This window comes from Lontra canadensis, unplaced genomic scaffold (assembly GCF_010015895.1).
Source record: "Lontra canadensis isolate GAN:19392208 unplaced genomic scaffold, GSC_riverotter_1.0 scaffold171, whole genome shotgun sequence".
Classification (NCBI taxonomy): Eukaryota; Metazoa; Chordata; class Mammalia; order Carnivora; family Mustelidae; genus Lontra; species Lontra canadensis.
The window spans coordinates 596499-615815 of NW_022631165.1; the positions used below are offsets into that span (position 1 = coordinate 596499).

Here is a 19317-nt window from a genome sequence, read left to right on the forward strand (position 1 = left end):
CTCTGGTGTGGCTGGGGCTGATTCACGGTCTGGCCCTTGTGCGGACTCCGGTCAAAGCAGGGGTGGGGGCAGTCAGCATGGGAGGCATGAAGACCTTTGGGGTGCCTGGGACAGTGTTGTCCGACCCATACAGTCCCTTCTGGTGTGTGGGTCTAGCAGGCCGGCCTCCGGTTCAGCCTCCACATGTGTGGACCGTGGCGTGGACGGTGCGTGACCTATAGGGCGAGGTTTCACCTCCAGCTTCCGGGGGCTTCCTCCTCTCAACAGGGGCCCGGGCCCCACGTGCTGCCCTCAGTGAGGCTGGAGGAGACCCCACGCCTTGGAAGAATCCGAACAGAGAAAAGCCTTGCCTCCCACATACCTGGGGCTCTGCTCCCTTCCCCACCTCCTTCACCTGGCCCTGAGCCCACGGGCTTCTCTCTCTGCTGCGATGAAGGGCAGCTCACCTCCTCCCCATGGTGCACGGTGTCCGTGCTCCCGGGGCTCTGTCTGCTATCAAAGCCTGAGTCTCCTGCGCAGCTGGCCGCAGCTTTGCCGACGCTGGGTCCCTTGCTGGAACTTGAGTAACACTGGCTTTCCTCCAGGGCCACGTTCCTCCCCAGAGCACCCCTTCCCGGAAGCACTCCTCGTCCTGGTGCCGGACACGGAGGAGTCTCCCCGGTCCAGACTGCTGGAGGTTTCCAGCTCTTTAGTTACGGGAGGGTGAGAGAGGGAGCCGCTGACACCTTGGGGGCTGCGCTGCCCATGATGGGGTCAGGCCTCCTGGCGCCTCAGGACCAGGGCAGAGGCCCTGGACTTCCTAAGCCTCTTCGCAGGAGGGTCCTGAAGCCACTGCCCAGGGGGCTCTGGGTACAGGGGGCCTGGAGCCACCTGCTTGGCTCAAATCCTCCTTTCTGTGGGGGCTGGGGGGGGCTCAGGCAAGTACTTCCCCTCCTGGCAAATAGGTCTGGGGTCCAAGGTGGGGGCCCTGAAGGTCAGTGAGGCACCGAGGACAGCACAGGTGCTGAGAGCCTCATGCCTGATTGTAAGCGGCCCACCGTGCCCCATCCTGCTAAGGAGATGCAGGACCAGGACACTGCAACTCTCCCTGGTGGGAGTTCAGGGGGGCCTGGGGTGGGGGGCGGTCAGCTGTCCTCACCGCTCAGCTGCCAGAACAAACAGGCACCCACAGGAGTGAGAACGGGGAAGCCCGGGCGGCCATGGGGACCTCGGGCATCAGGGGGTGGACCACTTCGCTGCCTGCCCGCTGCTGGCTCCTGCTCCCAGCCTTTCCTCCTCCCTGACCCAGGCCCGACCTGCCAGGGGCAGAGGGGCGGAGCGGCCAGGGTTGAGCAGGACTCAGGCCCAGCTGTCACCACGGCAACCCCGTCGCCTAGCAATGGCGGTCTCCCAGGAGCGGCGGTCTCCTAGCAATGAGATGTTTTCCTGGGCCCTGGCTGGAGCCCACGGTTATTTTTAGCTCAGCTGCAAGTCAGTGTGCAGCTGCATTTCTGGATCCTCCAGAAGATGCCAGGTGTGTTGGGGGCGGACCTCTTGTCAAAGGGAAAAACACCTCCCCACGACAGGAACCTGGCTGCCACGTGTCTCCTGATAACAGCCTCCATAGGTGGGCAAGGCCGGGTTCCACGGAGGGTGAAGGTCAGGGGAACGGGGCACAGCTGAAGGGGAGCCAGTTCAGCAGACACAGCCGTGGCCCTAATGGGGTCTCTACGCAGGCTGGTCACTCTGGCCCCTGGGACTCCATGGGTCAAGCTGCGTAGGGGTACCCCAGGCCAGTGTTCATGGCGGGAGCCATCAGAGCACATCACTGGGCTCTCCCGGGACTGGCAGGCTCCTGGCACCTCCTGGCATTCAGTTAGGGAACTATCTCTGCTGTCTGCAGCCCTCAGCCCTGCCCCGGGGGGTGCAGCGCTCTGGTCTGGGCCAACTGGAGTGGCACATTCAGGTGGTCCTGGCTGCAAGGGTCTCGGTGGCCACAGGCTCAGCTGGGGCCTCGGGCAGGGCTGGCCTCTGTCCAGGCCACACCTTTCCTTCTCCCCTGCTGTTGCTGAAATGAGAGCCCAGGTGGGTCCCATGCAAGTCAAGAAAGACCGTGACTTCTCTCCCTGGGCTTTCTCACCCTTTCGGCCCTGTTCACTGTCCCTTCCAGGCCAAGTCCAAGCTCTCCCATGGCTGATGGGCCTAGGGCTGGCCCTGCAATCCTCCCACAGGCCATCTCCTGGTTCCTGGTCTCTCCTGGGCTCCACACTGTCCTTGGGACTCTCACGACTCTCACTCTGTTTCTTCGACCTGGAACGTCTTCCTGCCCTCCTGACCCATCGGATCTGCCCCGCTTTCCTGTTGCTCCCCCAGGTCCTTGACCAGCCCAGCACCTGCCTTGGTCATGAGTGCTCCTTCCTTATGCCCCCAGTACTGCAGGCTTCCTGTCAGGTGCCTTTTGCCATGTGGGGTCACCCCCTGCTGGAGTATGGGGCCAGCTGGGATGCCGCTTCCTGTCCCAGCAGCAGCGGTGGCCCCTGCCAAGAACTGGGTTTTGGGTGAGAAAGGAGAGAGCCCCTTTTGGAGGGTCAGGACCCTGAAGGGTCTGGAGCTGGAGGCCTGTGAAGGAGCCCCGTAATGAGCATAGACACTGGGGGAGCTGCCCGAGATTTGGGATGTCACCCATCCCCCCATTCACTCACGGGTGCACACACTCCTTGCCTGTGTGTTTGCTGAGCACCTGCAGTGCGTCTGATCACTGCTGATCCAGAGCAGGCGTGGCCTGCTTGGCTCCCTTTCCCAAGGCTTTGCTGGTGGGGGGCAGCACCTGTGAAGACAGGTGGCCCCATCCAGGTTTTCTGCGGCTGACAGTTGGGCCCTGGGCAGTAGGCCTGGGCAGGGGAAACCTGGTGTTGAGGAGATGGGTTGGGGCAGTGTGTGTGCTCCTTCTGGACCAGGCCACTGGCCAGGAGCCCTTCCCTTGCACGGCAGGCACTGACGCATTCTCGGGGTGGGGAGTGCTGGAGCTGGCAGGTGGGGAGCCAGGGGCCCTAGGCCCGCCGGCTGGGTCGGCAGCTGTGTCGTCGCACTGCCACCAGAGGGCGCCTGGAACCCACCATCTCTGAGACCGGGCAGGGGCTCGTCCCAGAGCCTGCGCAGAAGTGGGAAAGGGACGTGTGCCTCTCAGCCCAGGCAGCTGTGGTGCCCACCGAGTGCCCTCTTTCCTCCTCCTGCCACCTCTTTGACCTTCTACGTGCCCAGCACAGGCCCTGTCTACCTCTTGCATTTTTACTTGAGTAAAATGGACATCCTCACCATTTTTAAATATATATTTCTTTTTTTTTTTAAGATTTTATTTATTTATTTGACAGACAGAGATCACAAGTAGGCAGAGAGGCAGAGAGAGAGAGAGGAGGAAGCAGGCTCCCCACTGAGCAGAGAGCCGGATTCGGGGCGCGATCCCAGGACCCTGAGATCATGACCTGAGCCAAAGGCGAGGCTCTAACCCACGGAGCCACCCAGGCGCCCCCTCACCATTTTTAATTAAGGTAGCGGTTGAGTAGTGTTTGGCACATTCCCATCGCTGTGCAGACAGCCCCTCCTTCCACCTTTCCACCTGAAGCTCTGTCTCCATCACACACCCTCTCCCCACCCCCGTGCCCCAGCCCCTGGCACCCACCACCTACCCTCTGTCTCTGTGAACTTGACGACTCCCGGGGCCTCACAGAAGTGGAATCATATGGTGTTTGTCCTTTTGTGTCTGGCTGATGGCACTCAGCATAACGCCCTCAAAGTTCATCTGGGCTGTACCAGGAGTCTGAATCTTTTTTTTTATAGTTTTATTTTCTTTTTTAGATTTTATTTACACACAAGGGAGAGCACGAGATAGGGAGAGACGCAGAAGGAGAGGGAGAAGCAGACTTCCCGCTGAGTGGGGAGCCTGGGACGTGGGGCTCGATCCCAGGACCCTGAGATCACGACCTGAGCTAAAGGAAGACCCTTAACCAACTGAGCCAACCAGGTGCCCCCAGATTTTTTATTTTTATTTCTTAAAATATTTTATTTATTGGGGTGCCTGGGTGGCTCAGCAGGTTAAGCCTCTGCCTTCGGCTCAGGTCATGATCTCGGGGTCCTGGGATCGAGCCCCGCATTGGGCTCTCTGCTTAGCAGGGAGCCTGCTTCCTCCCTCTCTCTCTGCCTGCCTCTCTGCCTACTTGTGATCTCTCTCTCTCTATTAAATAAATAAATAAATAAAATCTTTAAAAAATAGGTATTGATTTGCCAGAGAGAGAGAGAAAAAGAGGGTCAAGCGGGGGGAGCGGCAGGAAGAGGGAGAAGCAGGCTCCCTGCTGAGCCAGGAACCCAACGTGGGGCTAGACCAGGACCCCGGGCAGATGCTTAAGGGACTGAGCCAGCCAGGTGTCCCCAGAGCGCCTCCCTCTTTAAGGCAGACTCATAGTCCTCTGTTGGACAGACCACATTTTGTTTCTCCAGATGTTCACGGACACTGAGGCTGCACTTGGCATTTTGGCTGCTTCTCACTCTCCTTGCCCAGAGCAAGGGGTCTCTTGTAGCCTGCGGGTGTCTTGTGCTTCCCTCTGGGGCCACCTCCCGCACCTGTCAGCCATGCCCTCAGGCTCAGGAGTAGCTGCAGGGCTGGGGTAGGGTGATGGTGGGGTGGAGGGTCCGCACCCACAGGTGGCGGCAAGTCTGCGCCTTTCCCTGCAGACCTTGGTTAAAGCTCTCAGTGAGCCCAAGGGTTCCAGCAGCGGTTGGACTCTGGGCTTTGTGCCTGGGGCCTCCGTGATCTGGCCCCAGGTTTTCGCCCTGTTCCTGGCCTTTGCCAAGGCAGTCTGCCCCTCTCCTCTGCCTGGATTCTCCCCAGTCCCTACCTGGCTATCTGGTCCCCCACACTCTCCCCCCAGGGAAGTCCTTGCTACCAGGAGATCTCGGGGCTGCCACCCACTCAGCTTGTCTGGACCTGCTGGGCGCCTCCTTCTGGGGCTCGGGGAGGTCCTCTGGCTCCTGCCTTTCCGTGCTGCCCACGGGGGCCCAGCCTCTGGCCCCTCTTCCCCAGGGTACGGTGCCATCTCTTGGGACGAGCCGGCAGAGCCCGGCCGGGGCAGGCTGGGGACTGAAAGCCCGGGGCCCACTCTTGGAAAGGGCCACCCGAGAGGAGCCTCTCTTCCTCCCACCCCGCAGCGAGGTCTCAGTGGGCGTTACTCCCGCCCCAGCGCGCGGGGGTCTGGAGGACGAGGGCGCTACGGCGGCAGGAGGGGGCGGGCGAGAAGGCGACGCGGCCCCTGCTGCTCTCCCCCGCGCCCCGCGGGCCGAGGCTCGGCCGCGCGCCCCCACGAGCGCCTCTGCGATTGGCGGAAAGTTCCTGCGCCATTGGCCGCCTCGACCGCTGCCCCGCCCCGCTGGGCTCGGGGCGCGCTGGGCTCGGGGCGCGCTGGGCTCGGGGCTCCCGGGCGCCGGCGGCCGCTCCTCCGAGGAGCGCTGCAGCTGGGGCGGCAGGTACGAAGCCCGGCGAGGCCGCCTCTGCCCCTCCGGCGCCCCGGGGTCCGAGAACCAGGTGGACGCGGCCGCCGCTGGCTTCGGGGGAGGTTGGGGGCGAGGGGGCCGCGCCGGCGGAGGTCGCGAGCCGCCTCCTCAGCGCCTCCTGCCCTGCGCCCAGCGGCCTGACCCAGGCGCCGGGCAGCGTGCGGTCGCCGTCCGTGGCCCGTTCGGAGGTCGTGGCTCAGGGGCTGTACCCGGCCGGGGCGCTGCGCCCGACCCTGGCCGGCCCTCTTGCTCCAGGCCACGCCGCACCCAGACAGCGGCCGCGCGGCCTCCTTCCGTTCTCGAGGTGCGTGAGGACAGGTGTCCACGACCGCCTCCGCACGCCCGCGCGCTTGGTACTGATGGTGACGGATGGTGGGGGTGGGGACGCGCCGTCTTCCGCACTGGACAGAGGGAGAAACTGAGGCACGAGAGTGAAGCGGGCTGCTAGAGGTGACACAGCCAGTGAGGACAGGTCGGACAGACAGAGAGGGGCGGGCAGTCCCTCAGGACTCCGCTTAGGAAAGGGCTGGCCAGACTCTCGGTCTTCGAGGGCTGGGAAGAGGGAATGAGGGGACAGAATCAAAGCATCCAGCCGGAGCTGTCGGGGGCTCCTTGGTCCAGCCAGTCCAACACAACAGAAGTCCAGCGGGTGCCTGGTCACATGGAGACGCTGCCTTGCCTCCCTGTAGGGCACCAGGCCCAGCTCTTTACTTTCCTGTAGAACGTGGAGCCTGACCCCACAGGGGATGGGGGTCTTTCTGTTCTGCCTCTGGCCCCAGACCAGAGACCCCAAGGTTCACGATAGCATCCTGCCACCCACCCAGGTTGGGCTAGTGTCTTTGGGCCCAAGGCGGCAGCTCTGGGAAGCCACAGGGGTTTCCGCACGCTGGTGCGCACCTGTTAAGGTGGGTGCATCAAAGCGTGCCCCTGGACAACCTCGGCCTGTGCGTAAGTTGTGCCCGCATGTGGGGCACAGCCCCTAGACCCATGTCTGTGGATGCGTCAATGTGCACATGTCACCAACATGCTTTCTTGGGTCCCCAGGTGCCATCAGGCGCCGAGGGGAGGGTCTGGTGGCCTGTCTTGTCCTTCCTGCCTCCAGTGGGGGGGAGGCCTAGGGTGGTCCAGGAGAGGGCAGGACCTACCCTCACCATGTCCCCTTCATGCCAGGTGCCTGCAGGCCCTGCAGTGACCCTGAGCTCCTGCTCGCTGGCCGCCTGCCCCAGCGAATCTTAGCCGTGGGGGGAGTCTGGGGCCCGCCCTCCCCTGCATGCCGCTGGCCAGCGTGTCTCCCCACGGTGATCAGTGGAACTATCCGCGGGGTTGCCCACGACACAGAGCTGCAGGAGTCTGTTACGGAGGACAGACCCTGCCGCTGTACCCGGTGGGGGAGGCTGGAGGCCGGATGCGGGCCTCCACTCACACCCTGCTGCACGGCACCGTCTGGGCCCCTTCCTCTCCGTGGGCTGGAGCCACCTCAGTGAGGCCTGGCTGGGCTATGCGCCTCATATCCAGGAATTCAGCCGTGCCTATGGGGCTGCCCACACCAGCCACCTCCACCCGGGAGGTGGCCCTGGACGGAGGGGCCTGGAAGCAGGGCACTGAGGAGGGCCTGGTCAAGGGGGGCTGGGGGGCTGCCTCCCGGTGGCACCGGCTGCTTGGGAGGGGAGAGTGATGAGAGTAAGAACACGGATTTCCTTAGCCAGCGTGGGTGGTGTCCCGTGCCTGAGCTGGCCCTCGTCCGAGCCACCCCCCCACCGCCCTGCGGGCTGCTCCAATTCCGCCTTCGGAGTAGGACACTGAGGCTCAGGGCAGAGCGCCTTGTCTAAGGCTAACCAGCTAGTGAGTGGGAGAGCGGCCCAGGCCTGCGCCTTGGGGAGGAGCTGCTGCTTGGCTTGTGGGGAAGCGGGGACCCTCCTCTCCGCGTGAGCCTCCGCTCGGCCGCTCCTACCTTCGTCGCCAGGAGCTGTGGGGGTGGGGAAAGTAACCAAGGTCTAAGGCGGCGGGGTCCCTTAGTGGGGGCAGGTGGCAGACACCACTCCCGGCCTGTGAGGGAAGGGGGTGCAGCCCGGCCGCGGGCTGGACTTCTCGTTGCAGTCCCCTGTTCCTGGCCCTGGCCCCGTCCCACCCTCGGGGACAGATGGGCCCCTCCAGGCGTCCGTGCAGGGCATCTCTGTAGAGTCAGGCTTGTTGCTCATTGCTGGAGCGCAGGGGCTCACAGGGGGTCTCTAAGGACCATTATGCCACTGGTCCTGTTGTCGCTGGCTCCGCCTTCTTCCTCGGCCCCAGCCACACAAAAGGCCAGTGCGCTTTGGGACAAAGCCCAGGGCCCTGAGGCTGAGTGGCCCTGGGGTTGGGGTTGCTCAGGGGCTCCTAGACTGGAGACAAGCGGACTCTGTTCACCCCAACCCCACAGTTCCCAAGAGAGCCAAAGCTCAGGTTGTGGGTGTGTGTGTTTGTGTAGGCTCATGGGCTGAGCCCAGGAAGCAGCTTCCCGTCCTTCCCTGCCAGTCTACACTGAGGACGGGCCTGACGGTGAAGGTGGAGGCCAGAGGCTGTGTCGTCTGTTGGGCAGGAACTGAGGCAGGGCCCCTTCCTCCAGATTTGGCTGACGATTATGGGTGGGGGAGGTAGGCTCCTGTGGGTTTCTGCCCACCTGCCCCTCTTGAGGTTCTCTGCTGCTCCCTTCTTCCCAAACCCCCAACCAGGGGTGCTCCGTGCTCAGGCACTGGACCTCTTCTGTTACTATTCCCGCACTGGAGAGCTGGACCTGCCTTGTGGCTTTAAAAACTGTCAGGATGCTGATGATCCCACATGTTGATCTCCAGCCTGGACCTCCTCCCTGCACTGCAGACAGTTACCTCCCTGTCTGCCCCCTTCCCCTCGCCAAAGACTGACTTAGCAAAGATCAGAGGAGGAGGAGGAGAGGAGGGTATGCTCCTGGTCCTCCTCCTCCTGTCCGGAGGTTTTTGTACTGTCCAGACAGGCGCCAAGGATGGCTTCCTCTCTAGGGCTAAGCAGCCCCTCACCGTTGGTGTCTGTCCTTTCTGGTCAGCTCTGCACATCCTTTCATTGGAAGGAGGCTCCTGGCCACACCAGGGGCCACTGTGGACCACCCTTCAGACCACCTGTCTAAGAAATCGAGGGGCAGCTGCTATGGGGTAAGCTCTTGGTTGGACTGCGGTCTCTACGCACCTGCCCTAGGAAGTGCCTGAGCCTCCAGTGCACTCACCCCCTCGGAGAAAGTGCAGAAATGCAGCAAGGGCAGTTGTGGGTGTGGCTAACAGGGCCAGAGAAGCACCAAGTCCTGGGTCAGGGGCTTTGTTCCTGTCTGGAGGAAGGGGCCAGATGGAAATGGTGCAGGTGAGCATGTGTGTGGGGGCCATGGGCTACGGGACCTGGCCCGTGGGGCACTCCCGGGCACGTACACTCACATGGGTACACAGCCAGCTGCCCAGTTCCCCTAAGGCAGAGGAGCAGAGCGTGGGACGGGAACACGGGTGTTGTGGGGTGTGCACGGAGGAGTCGGGTTAGGTGTGTTCATTTGGCCAACAAGCTTTTATTTGGTGCCGGCTCTAGGCACTGGCAATAATGCAAGGAATGAAAGACCCAAAGGAGACAGGATGCTGTGAGCCAGGTGGGGCCACCCCATCTCCCCAGTGCCCAGATCTTGGGAGCAGGGCACTGGGGTTCCCTGCCACCCAGGGACACCTGTCTTTTGGGACTGGTGGCAGCTGGGGCCAAGTACAGGCAGGCCTGTGGGACCGTGTGTAGTTGGGGGTGAGGGTTGACGCCCAGGCCCCTGACCAGAGCCGTGGATGGGTACAATTCCATCACAGTCCTGAGATGCCCGGCCTCGGGGTGGGATGAGGAGGGAGTCCGGCCCTACCACCCCACCCAGGCTCTGTCCCCCCCACCTCGCTCTCCCACCGCAGGCTTTGCCAGGCCACCTCTCGGATCTCAGGTTTTGGGTCACTGTTTGGAGAAGGAAGGTGGACTCCCCCTCTTGGGGCCCTTTCTGGCACCCCTGTGTGTGGGCCAGCTCCCCTCCCGCCACACCCACAGAGAGCCAGCCCCAGCCCGCTCCAGCCCCGGTCACCGCGCTCCGGCCCCCGTCGGCCCCGGCCAGCTCGCTCTGGCCCCGGTCGGCCCCGCGTCTCGGCGGAGCGCCCCCTCCCTCAGACCCCCGCGCCCCCTCCACGCCCCGCGCGCGGACCCAGTCTTCGGCTGCGGGGAGGGGGAGCCGGGGGACTGGCCTTCGGGCTGTGCCGGTGGGCGGACACGCGCCGCCCCGAGCTCCACGGCCGCCAGCGCGGGGCCCGCGGGAACCCCCTTCAGCCGCAGCACCCCGTTTCCCTGGCGCGTGTAGCCCTCTCGGAGGTCGGCGGCCGTGTCGCGTCTCCCTGCGCGGGGACGCGTGGTCCACGGGGTCGCCCTGGGCGCTGGTGGGCTGGCGGCCGCAGGCTTCGAGCGGGACCGGGGCTGGTGGGGAAGGCGGGGGAAGCAGGCTCCGCGGCCCGGAACGCGCAGGAAGGGCCCCGGACCCCGGCCGGAGCGCCAGTGGACGGCCGCTTCCGGCTCCCGCCGAGGCCTCCGCCCCGCCACTTCCGGCGTGGCCTCCCGGGGCCGGCTGGGCGCGGCGGGGCGTGCTGTGAGCTCCCGGCCGGCGCTTGGGGCCGTTGCGGCGGGACGCCCCGGAGCGGCGCGCCGGCGGCCATGGAGCAGGACGACCCGGGCGAGGCGCTGGCGGAGCTGCGCGGGCGGCGGCTGGGCGCGCGGGAGCTGCTGCAGGCGGCGGCGGGCTCGGGCCTGGCCGCCTACGCCGTGTGGGCGCTGCTGCTGCAGCCCGGCTTCCGGCGCGTGCCGCTGCGGCTGCAGGTGCGGCGCGGGCCGGGGCGGGGGCCGGCGGCGCGGGGGGGCCGGGGCTCGCGCTCGGAGACCAGACCGCTGCCTCCCTGCGCAGGTGCCGTACGTGGGCGCGAGCGCGCGGCAGGTGGAGCACGTGCTGTCGCTGCTGCGAGGCCGCCCCGGGAAGACGGTGGACCTGGGCTCTGGCGACGGCAGGATTGTAAGGACTGCGTGCGGGGTGGGGGCCCCCTCGCCGGCGCCCGGCCCGCCTTCGGGTCCCCACAGCCTCCTGTGCCCACAGGTGCTGGCCGCCCACAGGTGTGGCCTCCGCCCGGCGGTGGGCTACGAGCTGAACCCCTGGCTGGTGGGCCTGGCCCGGCTGCACGCGTGGAGGGCGGGCTGTGCCGGCAGCGTCTGCTACCGCCGTGAGGACCTCTGGAAGGTAACCCGGGGAGTCCGGAGCCCGAGACCCCACACCCGGCCTCCACACTTCAGTGCTGGCTTGGCTCGGGAGCTGGCAACCCAGCCACAGGTTCTCCGGCCACCTGCGTGGGCTGGGGCCAGGACTTGGAAGCCACAGTGGCCCCACGCCCACCAGACCTCCTCCTGGCTGGGGCCCTACTCCCTGCCGGGGCCACTTTTTCTTGCAGGTGGACCTGAGGGACTGCCGCAATGTGTCCGTGTTCCTGGCCCCTAGCGTGGTAGGTCTGGGGCTGCCAGCTGCAGGGGAGGCGCAGGACGTCCTCCTGGAATGTGTTAGGCCTGGAGGAGCTGGGCAGGGCGGCTGTGTTCCATCCTGCACTCCACCCCTCCTGCTCTCTCCCACAGCTCCCACGGCTGGAAGACAAGCTGCAGGCAGAGCTGCCCGAAGGGGCCCGAGTGGTGTCAGGGCGCTTCCCCCTCCCCACATGGCAGCCCGTGGCTGTGATGGGTGAGGGTGTGGACTGTGTCTGGGCGTACGATGTCCCGAGGGGCGGGTTGGCTGGTCAGGCGTCCCCACGACCCAGTTCTGCCTCAGCCCCTGGGCCCCCCAGTTCTCAGGCTGGCTGACCATTTGCACACAATAAAGACTCGTGGACTCGTTTGGACTCTTGTTGGGTGAGGCTGGGTGGAGTGACACCCCCCGACCCCGCTCCCACCCAAGGGGGTGCTGTGAGGAGGGCTCCATGCTGGCTGTGAAGAAGAGTTCTGCCCTGAGTCTGACAGCTGGCTAGCGGCTTCAGGTCCTTGGGTGCCGCGGCTTGATGGGTGATGTGGTCCCCACTCCCCAGGCGTCCTGTGTCCCCGTGAGCTTCCTCAGCCTCAGGATCTCCTGTTTGTACCTGCTAGGAGGGGTCCGGGTCAGGCACCGGCCTGGCGGTGCTGTTACCTGGGACCGAGGCCTGCAGGTCACACCCAGCCCACCTGCCAAGGTGCTGGTCCACGTACTCCTGTAGCTCAGAAAGTTGTTCCTCAGCCATTGTGGCCCGGACTAGCAGTTGTGCCCGCTCGCGTTCCAGCTCCGCCTGGCATGGGGAGGGCGTAAGCCACAGGGCCAGACACAGTGTGAAAAGGGCCCCAGCCAGCCTTGCCTCTTACCTGGGTGCCACGGGAGAAGTCCTGGAGCTTCTGGTGGATCTGGGCCCAGGAGGCAGCTTCCTGGCCCCTGTGAGGAGAGAGAGGGACAGGCAGGAGGGCCAGCGTCCTCTCAGGTGTTGACCGATGACCTTGCTCAAGTTGGGACCCTTAGATCCCTGACTTGCCTGCTGGGAGCAAGGTCAGGACAGCATGTGTCCGCGTGTCCACTCAACCCTGTTTGGGACTTTGAGCTGTCCATCGGTACTTGGGGGCAGGGCAACCCAGGCCCAGAGGGCACACCGGCTGCTCACAGAGGGCAAAGCCACATTCTAGGGGTTTATTTCTCAAAACTCTGGGAGATAGGCTGACACAAGCCCTTGTGCATTGCACAGGAACATGGAGGCCCAGAGGCAAGGGCTGTGAAAGTCACCAGGCAACCTGCTTCTGTCCCGTCCACCCCCATCCCGGGCCAGAGCCTCTACTGGCCATCCCCCACACCTCTTCATCCTTAGGTACTCTAGGTCTCACTGCAAGGTGCCTTTCTCCGGGGATCTCCCTGGCCCTCCATTCAATGTTAGCCCCTCTCCTGTCGGGCCCCCCCTTCACCCAGGCATTTGGCTGTCTCCCATACAGACCAAAACCCAAGGGCACAGGTGGGCCACCTTGTTTACTACTGCCACCAAAACCCCACCCAGGGCTTAGAGTTGGGGAATAAATGAATGATCCCCCTGCAGGTCCCCCACTACCCACCCCAGGGTACTCACTGTGGGTCTGTGACCCCCAGGGAGGCTTCACTGGGCCCCTTCTGTAGGAACAAGGGCGGCAGCATGAGCCTGGTGAGCTGTGCTAGGGACTCCCAGTCGGCTGCACGAGGCAGGCTGCTCAGGAATTGGGGTCTTTGCTGAGCCTGTGATGGTCCTGGGGTGTGCTCTGGGGTGCTTGTCCTAAGGCCAGTGTAGGGCAGCAGGGAACGCTCACCTGGGCCTGCAGCTTCCGGAGCTTTGTCTCCTGCCTGGCCTGGTCTTCTGGGTGACCGAGTTTGGTGACCAGGTGCAGAGACCGGGGCTCCAGGTGTAAGGTGGCTGAGTCAAAAGTAACTTTGGGGGTCCCAGATGCTCCACTGGAGTCTGCCAGCACCTGCTGCACACTAAGCCACATGCCAAGTCACATAGGGCCACCCCACCCCGGTGCCCGGCTCAGGGAGGGGCCCACCTGCGGGTCGCCAGCAGCTCCTCGTGTCTACGGCTCAGATCTGACAGGCGCTTGCGGTAGGCACGAGCAGCCCGGGCCAGCTGCTGCTCACGGCTGCGGTGCGCTGCCCGGATGTGCTCCAGAGTGGTCTCCAGGAACGTGCGGAGGGCTGCGGCTGCCGGCTCCTGGCCCGCGCCGTTCGCGTACTCCTAAGGGGAGGGGGCGGGGCGGGGTGGGGCCAGGCCTGGGGAGGGCGGGGCTTGCTGGGCGAACCCCCCCTTCCCATAGCCCGCTCTGGGGAGCGGCCAAGGCAGTGCAGCAGGCAGGGACCCCGGGGTCTCCCGGAAGCAGTCTGGCACGCCCAGGCCAGGCTTGGTCTCCCCAGGACGCGAGGCCTCCCTCACCACAGGGCCACCCCACCCGGTGCTCACGGCCACGGCTCGGGCACATCGCTGCAAGTGGAGGGCATACTCCTCGTTCAGCTTCTTGAGCTGCAGCTGCAGCTGGGCGTTCTCTGCCTCCGCCTGGCGCAGATGGCCTTGGCAGGCAGACAACACCTGGGGGTGGAGGCGGCCTTGAACCCACACTCCGTGAGGTGGGCTTTTGCGGACTGTAGGATGCCACCTGCTAGACCTCAACGTGGGGAGGGCCGGGCCTCACCATGGCTTGTGCTGCTAGTTGCTGCCCCGCCGTCCGGGCCTCTTCTCGGGCTCCCTGCAGCCGCCGGCCCAGGTCTGCCCTGTGGACATGCGTGTGAAGCTTCGCGGGACCCAGGACGGGGGCTCCCCCCGTTCTCGGGAAAAGCCGCTCCGAGCCTGGTGCGGTACTGCGTCCTCCCCGTCCTGCGTGAGGCAGCCACTCACACACGGGTCTCCAGTGCCTGCCTCTGGGCCTTGTGCTCCTCCAGCGCGCGCTTCCATTCTCCCTGCAGGGTGCGCAAGCTCTGGGTTCCTGCACTGCCCAACACCACCCTGGGCTAGGACGGGTCCGGACGGGTCCCCAGGCTAGGTGGCTGCGCACTCACGCTGTCCCCCAGTTTCTGCTGTTCATTCTTGGGGCTCAGGAAGTCCTCAGGCTGTGCCTGTAGGAGAGAGCTGGTCCCAACCTCACTGTCTCTGCTGCACCCCTGCTTGGCTCCCACCCAGCAGGCACTCACGGTGACCTGGGGTCTATGGTGGATGGAGTGTCCCTGCTCCCAGGCCTTGTGTTGGAGCCCCCGTGCCGGCTCCTGGCGGCGCCCCAAGGCAGCCTCTTGGGGGGCTATGCGATCTCCATGCAGCTCCAGCTCCAGCACTCGGCTCTCCAGCCGTAGGACCTGTAGGGTGACCGGGGAGCAGGTGCACTTTCCTGTCAGGCCACCCAGGGTAAGTCAACATCACCAGGGAACATACAGGCACACACAGCACACACGGGAGATGTGGGTATCACAGACACTGCATGAGCGTGTACAATCCCATGAGCATACCTGGACCCCTCACAGCACTGGTCCCAGGTACGCACCCTCCCGCCATGTGCCTGGGCCGGCACATGTGGGCACCTTCCGGCACCCACCTCACTCTTCAGCTCAAAGAGTTCAGCCTCATGCTGCTCCCGCATGTGGTGAGCTGCGATCTGCAGGTCAACCAACTCCTTGGAGATCTGTGGGTGGTCAGGGTAAGAGGCGGTGCCCGGGGGACCGTCCCTCCTGCTAGCTGGCCCCTAGGGCCTCACGCGCACCTGCAGGCACCGCTGCTCACTCAGCTCCAGATCCGAGGGAAGCTCTGTATTGAGGCAGGCTGCCCAGTCCTCTGCTTGGGGCAGAACCTGGGGAGGCATCACCCCCCCATCGCCCACTGTGTCTTAGGCTTGAGCAGTGGCCTCCACTCCCAAGGAGAGCTGCCAGCCATGCACTGCCCCCTCCCCAGTACCCCCTCCACACACAGACTGAGGCCTCTGAGGGGTTAGGGAGGAACCCCGGCGCCATGGCAGAAACAGAAGTGTCTGGAGAGACTCACATTCTCAGTGGCCCCAGGTGGGGGTCTTGGCCTGGGGGCTGTGGCTGCTGCATGCTCCATAGGCAGAAAGGACTCTGGCCTCCCCAAGGGCAGTGCCGCCTTGCCAACCCGCCTGTTGCTGCAACACAGTGGCTTATGTTGCCAAGGCCTCTGCTGGGCCCCTGCTGGTCCCGGGGGTGTCTGGGGCCCCACCCACCAGGGGAGCCAGGGAGGGGCACTCTCGGCTCCTTCCGCATATGGCTACCCATCCTTCACCTGGGAAATGCAGACCGGCGCCTCAGTGTTGACCCTGGGTCCTGATGGAAGCAGGAGTTCATGAGAAGGCCCAGCACAGAATGGAACGACCGCCGCGGTCACTGCTGTACTCGCGCAAGGTGCCCTGCCTTGCTGTGGGCGTTCGCACAGTAGGCACCTTCTGTGTGCCCACTGCTGCTGGCTGGGCGCTGGGATGGGCAGGTGAACAAACTGGACAGATTCCTCCGCCCCCAGCCTGAGGGAAGGGGCCGCAGACGTTCCAGTCGAGGGACTGGGGGACTCAGGAGGACGGGCTCAGCCCCGGCGCCCGGAGGGCTTCCTGGAGGCGGCGCCCGAGCGCCGGGCGCTGCGGCCCCCGACGTGCGTGCGGCCCCCATCGGGCACGCGCGCGCCCGCGCACGCGCTCTCCCTACGCCGGGGGCACGGGCCATGGCGGCGGCCGGGCCGAGCGCCGCGCTCCGTTAAGGCGCCGTGGCCAGTGCCCGAGGCCCGTCTCTGTCCGGTAGTCTTTGAGGCGGTCCGCGCAGTCAGCCTGTGCGGGTAAGGAAACGGTTCGGGACCCGTGTTAGCGCCGCGGCGGGAGGGGGGCGGGCCGGGCCGGGGCGGGCCTGGGGGCGTGGCCTAGGCTCGACGCGCGGAGCGGCGGAGGGGGCGTGGTTGGAGGGGGCGCGCCGGGCGGTTGCGTCGTCGCGAGGGGCGGGGCCTTCGCCGCTGCGGGCTGCTGTGGCGGCCGCGGTGGCGGCGCAGTCGTTGTGGTCGCTGCCGCTGGCCGGCTGGCGTGCGAACTGGCCGGCCCGGCCTGAGCCTGGGGCGTGGGCTTCCGCACCGGAGCTCCGGGAAGTCCGCGGAGCAGCGAGCGGGCTCCCTTTCCGGCCCCCGATGTGTGTGAGGAGCTGACCCCTCCCTCGCGCAGCCCTGCCTCGGTCTGGAGAGGGGAGCCCCCGCCCTGAGGAAGGGGTTCGGAAGCCTGGGGGCCTCTCGACGAGAAGACGCGGGGTGCCTGAGCTCTGCGACCATGAAGGTCAAGGTCATCCCGGTGCTCGAGGATAACTACATGTACCTGGTCATCGAGGAGCACACGCGGGAGGCTGTGGCCGTGGACGTGGCCGTGCCCAAGAGGGTGAGGGCAGCCTGTGGGCGGCGGGGAGCGCCGCTGGGGTCCCCCGACCACCGTGGCTGGAGCAGGCCCTTCCCCTGCTCTCTGATCTCTGGGCGCATGGCGATTACGGTTCCCGGATTATCTCGGGGCTGCCCTGAAGTTACGACCGTCTCCGACCCCCGTTTTTCCCCTCCCTGGTGCCTCACCGTTGTCCTACGCCCTGGGCGCTCAGTCATTGTCTGCTGGGTCTCCCGTACCTCCACGCCCCCCGAGACCCCGGGACTCTGTGTACATCACACTTGGCGCCCTAATTGGGGGACAGAGGGGTGGGGCGGCCACTGGGCCCTTCCAAATCTGCCTAACTCCCGTCCCTTTCAGCTGCTGGAGATCGTGGGCCGGGAGGGGGTATCACTGACCACCGTGCTGACCACCCACCACCACTGGTGAGCGCGGTCGGGGCGGGCCGAAGCGCGAGGGCATCGCCCCTGCTCCACCCCGACCCAGGCGTGATCCTGCTCCCACCCGTCCGCAGGGACCACGCTCGGGGTAACGCGGAGCTGGCGCGGCTGCGGCCGGGACTGGCCGTGCTGGGCGCGGATGAGCGCATCTGCGCGCTGACCCGCAGGCTGGTGCACGGCGAGGAGCTGCGGGTGAGCGCGCGCCCGGGAGGGCGGGGAATCGCCTTGGGCCCTCCCGCCTCACCAGCAGCCCGCCCCTCTGCCGCAGTTTGGGGCCATCCACGTGCGCTGTCTCCTGACGCCAGGCCACACCTCTGGCCACATGAGCTACTTTCTGTGGGAAGAAGAATGTCCGGATCCACCCGCGGTGTTCTCGGGTACTGGCTGCCCCGTCCCACCATCCCCCGCCTGCCTGTGACCCTGCCCCACCTTCTCTGACCTGCTGTCCTCCTCAGGGGATGCCCTGTCGGTGGCGGGTTGCGGCTTGCGCCTGGAGAGCACAGCTCAGCAGATGTATGAGAGCCTGACGGAGACCTTGGGCAGTCTGCCGCCCGAGACGGTGAGTGGCCTTCCCTTCCCCTCCTGCAGGGTCCTGTCACCCTGCACAACCCGCACACTCTGACCCTGACTGGTGCCATGGGGATGCAGAACGAGCACTCCAGCCAAGGAGCCTGGGCAGACCAGGCGTGGGGTGCGAGAATGCGGGGAGGGGCCAGGCAAGCCCAGGTGAGCGCCTCCCCCCATCTCTGCCTGTGGCAGCGCTGTGCACCCCCTGAGTGCCTCCTTTCTCCAGAAGGTGTTCTGTGGCCATGAACACACACTGGGCAACCTTGAGTTTGCACAGAAAGTGGAGCCTGGCAATGACCACGTGAGAGCAAAGCTGTCATGGGCCAAGGTGCGGCCACCCCACCTTCTCTCCTCCTAGAGGTTTGGAGGGTGGACAAAGGTTGGGGCAGAGGAGGGGGTCTAGAGAAGAGTCAGACATGACCAGACCTGGCTTAGCCCAGGGTCCACCATTGACTGAGGCTCCTACTGGATAGGGGAGGAGTAGGTGGCTTTGGATGGGGGCCTGTGCAGTTGGTGGTGGGGTGGCCGTCCTCGAGGAGCTGATGAGGCGAGGAAGCCCTTCTTCTGCTCCCGCCCCCAGAGAGGAGCAGGGCTGAGTGAAGCCAAGTTGCTTGGGGCTCTCAAGATAGGGCTGTGACAGGGGCCTGTGGTCATTCCAGAAGAGGGACGAGGACGACCTTCCCACAGTGCCATCCACCCTGAGCGAGGAGCTCCTCTACAACCCCTTCCTAAGGGTGGCGTGAGTACTGGTTGGCGTCCCCAGCCTTCTTGTGGGGCCCTGTGCCCTCCCCAGGGGCTGCACCCCAGAGCAGGGTGTCCCGTGGCTGGCCTACTGTCCTTTGGTCCCCTTTAGCGTCATCTGGGTACTGCAGGAGGTGCCAGGGGACTGGTTATTGGGCTGACTGGCACCAGGGAGTGGCTGCTCTTTAAGTGTTTCCTGCCAACACCCCCTGGCATTTCCCCAACAGTCTCCCCACGGCGTCCCCTCTCCCTACAGAGAGGAGCCTGTGCGCAAGTTCACGGGGAAGGCGGCCCCAGCTGAGGTCCTGGAGGCACTTTGCAAGGAGCGGGCGAGCTTCCAGCGGGCGGCTGAGCCGCTGCAGCCGCAGGCCCGGGCTCTCCTGGCCCTGCAGTGGGGGCTCCTGGGCACACCTCGACAGAAGTGAGCCCCAGGAGGACCGGCTGTGGGGCCAGGTAGCACGTCTCTCCTCCTTCACCCCTTGGCCGACTGAGCCCATGGGAGGATTGCCTCTGGCACCTTCCATAGCCCTGCCCAGCTGGCTGTCCAGACTTGGAGAGTGGGCACCCTGGCACTGGACATGTGAGGCTCCTCTCTGGGGTGCGTGTGAGCCCCGAGGCCTGGGTGTTTGGGATGCGTGCTGGGGTGCACAGGGCTTCTGAACTTTGAATAAAGCTGTGGAAGGGTTCATTTTTGATGCTGGTGGATGCTCTTGGACATGGAAGCGTTTTCAGAGAGATCCCTTTATTAGATGAGGAGCTCTGTGACAACATGCCAGGCGGTCTCACCCCACTCTGTCCTCTCCCCCACCCCTGTCAGTGGGGACCCAGCTGTGCAGATGGGACTCAGCGCCTGATCTCATGGGGTCTAACAGAGCCTGCTTCCTGCCCGGAACCGGAGAAATGCAAGCTGTCCGGTCCCAGAGACCACGGCATCCTCAACGCCCAGTTCCAGGTGGGGCAGGTACGCCACCCCCAGCGTGGGGTGCTGCGGGCCGCGCGCTCCTCTCTGGCCAGCGTTCCCTGCCATCCGGGGCCGTAGGGCTCTCCACCAGTCTGGCATGGATGACTCCAGGAATGGGGAGGA

General features: G+C 65.2%; 3 protein-coding genes across 6 annotated transcripts; 2 read left to right on the plus strand and 1 right to left on the minus strand.

The window, feature by feature from the left end:
* The first annotated feature begins 10171 nt into the window (after nt 1-10171).
* Nucleotides 10172-11454, plus strand: ANTKMT (adenine nucleotide translocase lysine methyltransferase). 2 transcript variants are annotated; one of them, XM_032845964.1, is made up of 5 exons: nt 10174-10401; nt 10487-10591; nt 10673-10813; nt 11022-11072; nt 11200-11454. In XM_032845964.1, exons 1-5 carry the CDS (start codon nt 10240-10242, stop codon nt 11419-11421), a joined length of 681 nt encoding a protein of 226 aa, XP_032701855.1. In that variant the 5' UTR covers nt 10174-10239; the 3' UTR covers nt 11422-11454. The 2 variants fall into 2 exon arrangements, with proteins under 2 accessions (XP_032701856.1, XP_032701855.1); XM_032845965.1 differs by lacking the exon at nt 10487-10591 and having other exon boundaries at nt 10172-10401.
* On the minus strand, nt 11449-15448 carry CCDC78 (coiled-coil domain containing 78). Of its 2 annotated transcripts, XM_032845936.1 has the most exons (15): nt 15369-15448; nt 15114-15225; nt 14836-14922; nt 14671-14757; nt 14282-14434; nt 14144-14200; nt 13983-14044; nt 13780-13858; nt 13551-13676; nt 13141-13328; nt 12907-13075; nt 12693-12733; nt 11950-12016; nt 11776-11876; nt 11449-11693 (listed from the first exon to the last, which is right to left on the minus strand). In XM_032845936.1, the coding sequence occupies exons 1-15, from the start codon at nt 15428-15430 to the stop codon at nt 11591-11593; spliced, it is 1494 nt and encodes a 497-aa protein (XP_032701827.1). In that variant the 5' UTR covers nt 15431-15448; the 3' UTR covers nt 11449-11590. The 2 variants fall into 2 exon arrangements, with proteins under 2 accessions (XP_032701827.1, XP_032701826.1); XM_032845935.1 differs by having other exon boundaries at nt 14144-14434.
* HAGHL (hydroxyacylglutathione hydrolase like) lies at nt 15406-18928 on the plus strand. 2 transcript variants are annotated; one of them, XM_032845957.1, is made up of 9 exons: nt 15406-15517; nt 16282-16488; nt 16846-16910; nt 17000-17117; nt 17194-17302; nt 17381-17484; nt 17719-17820; nt 18152-18231; nt 18490-18928. In XM_032845957.1, exons 1-9 carry the CDS (start codon nt 15413-15415, stop codon nt 18656-18658), a joined length of 1059 nt encoding a protein of 352 aa, XP_032701848.1. In that variant the 5' UTR covers nt 15406-15412; the 3' UTR covers nt 18659-18928. The 2 variants fall into 2 exon arrangements, with proteins under 2 accessions (XP_032701848.1, XP_032701847.1); XM_032845956.1 differs by having other exon boundaries at nt 15472-15517; nt 17722-17820.
* Nucleotides 18929-19317: the final 389 nt, after the last annotated feature.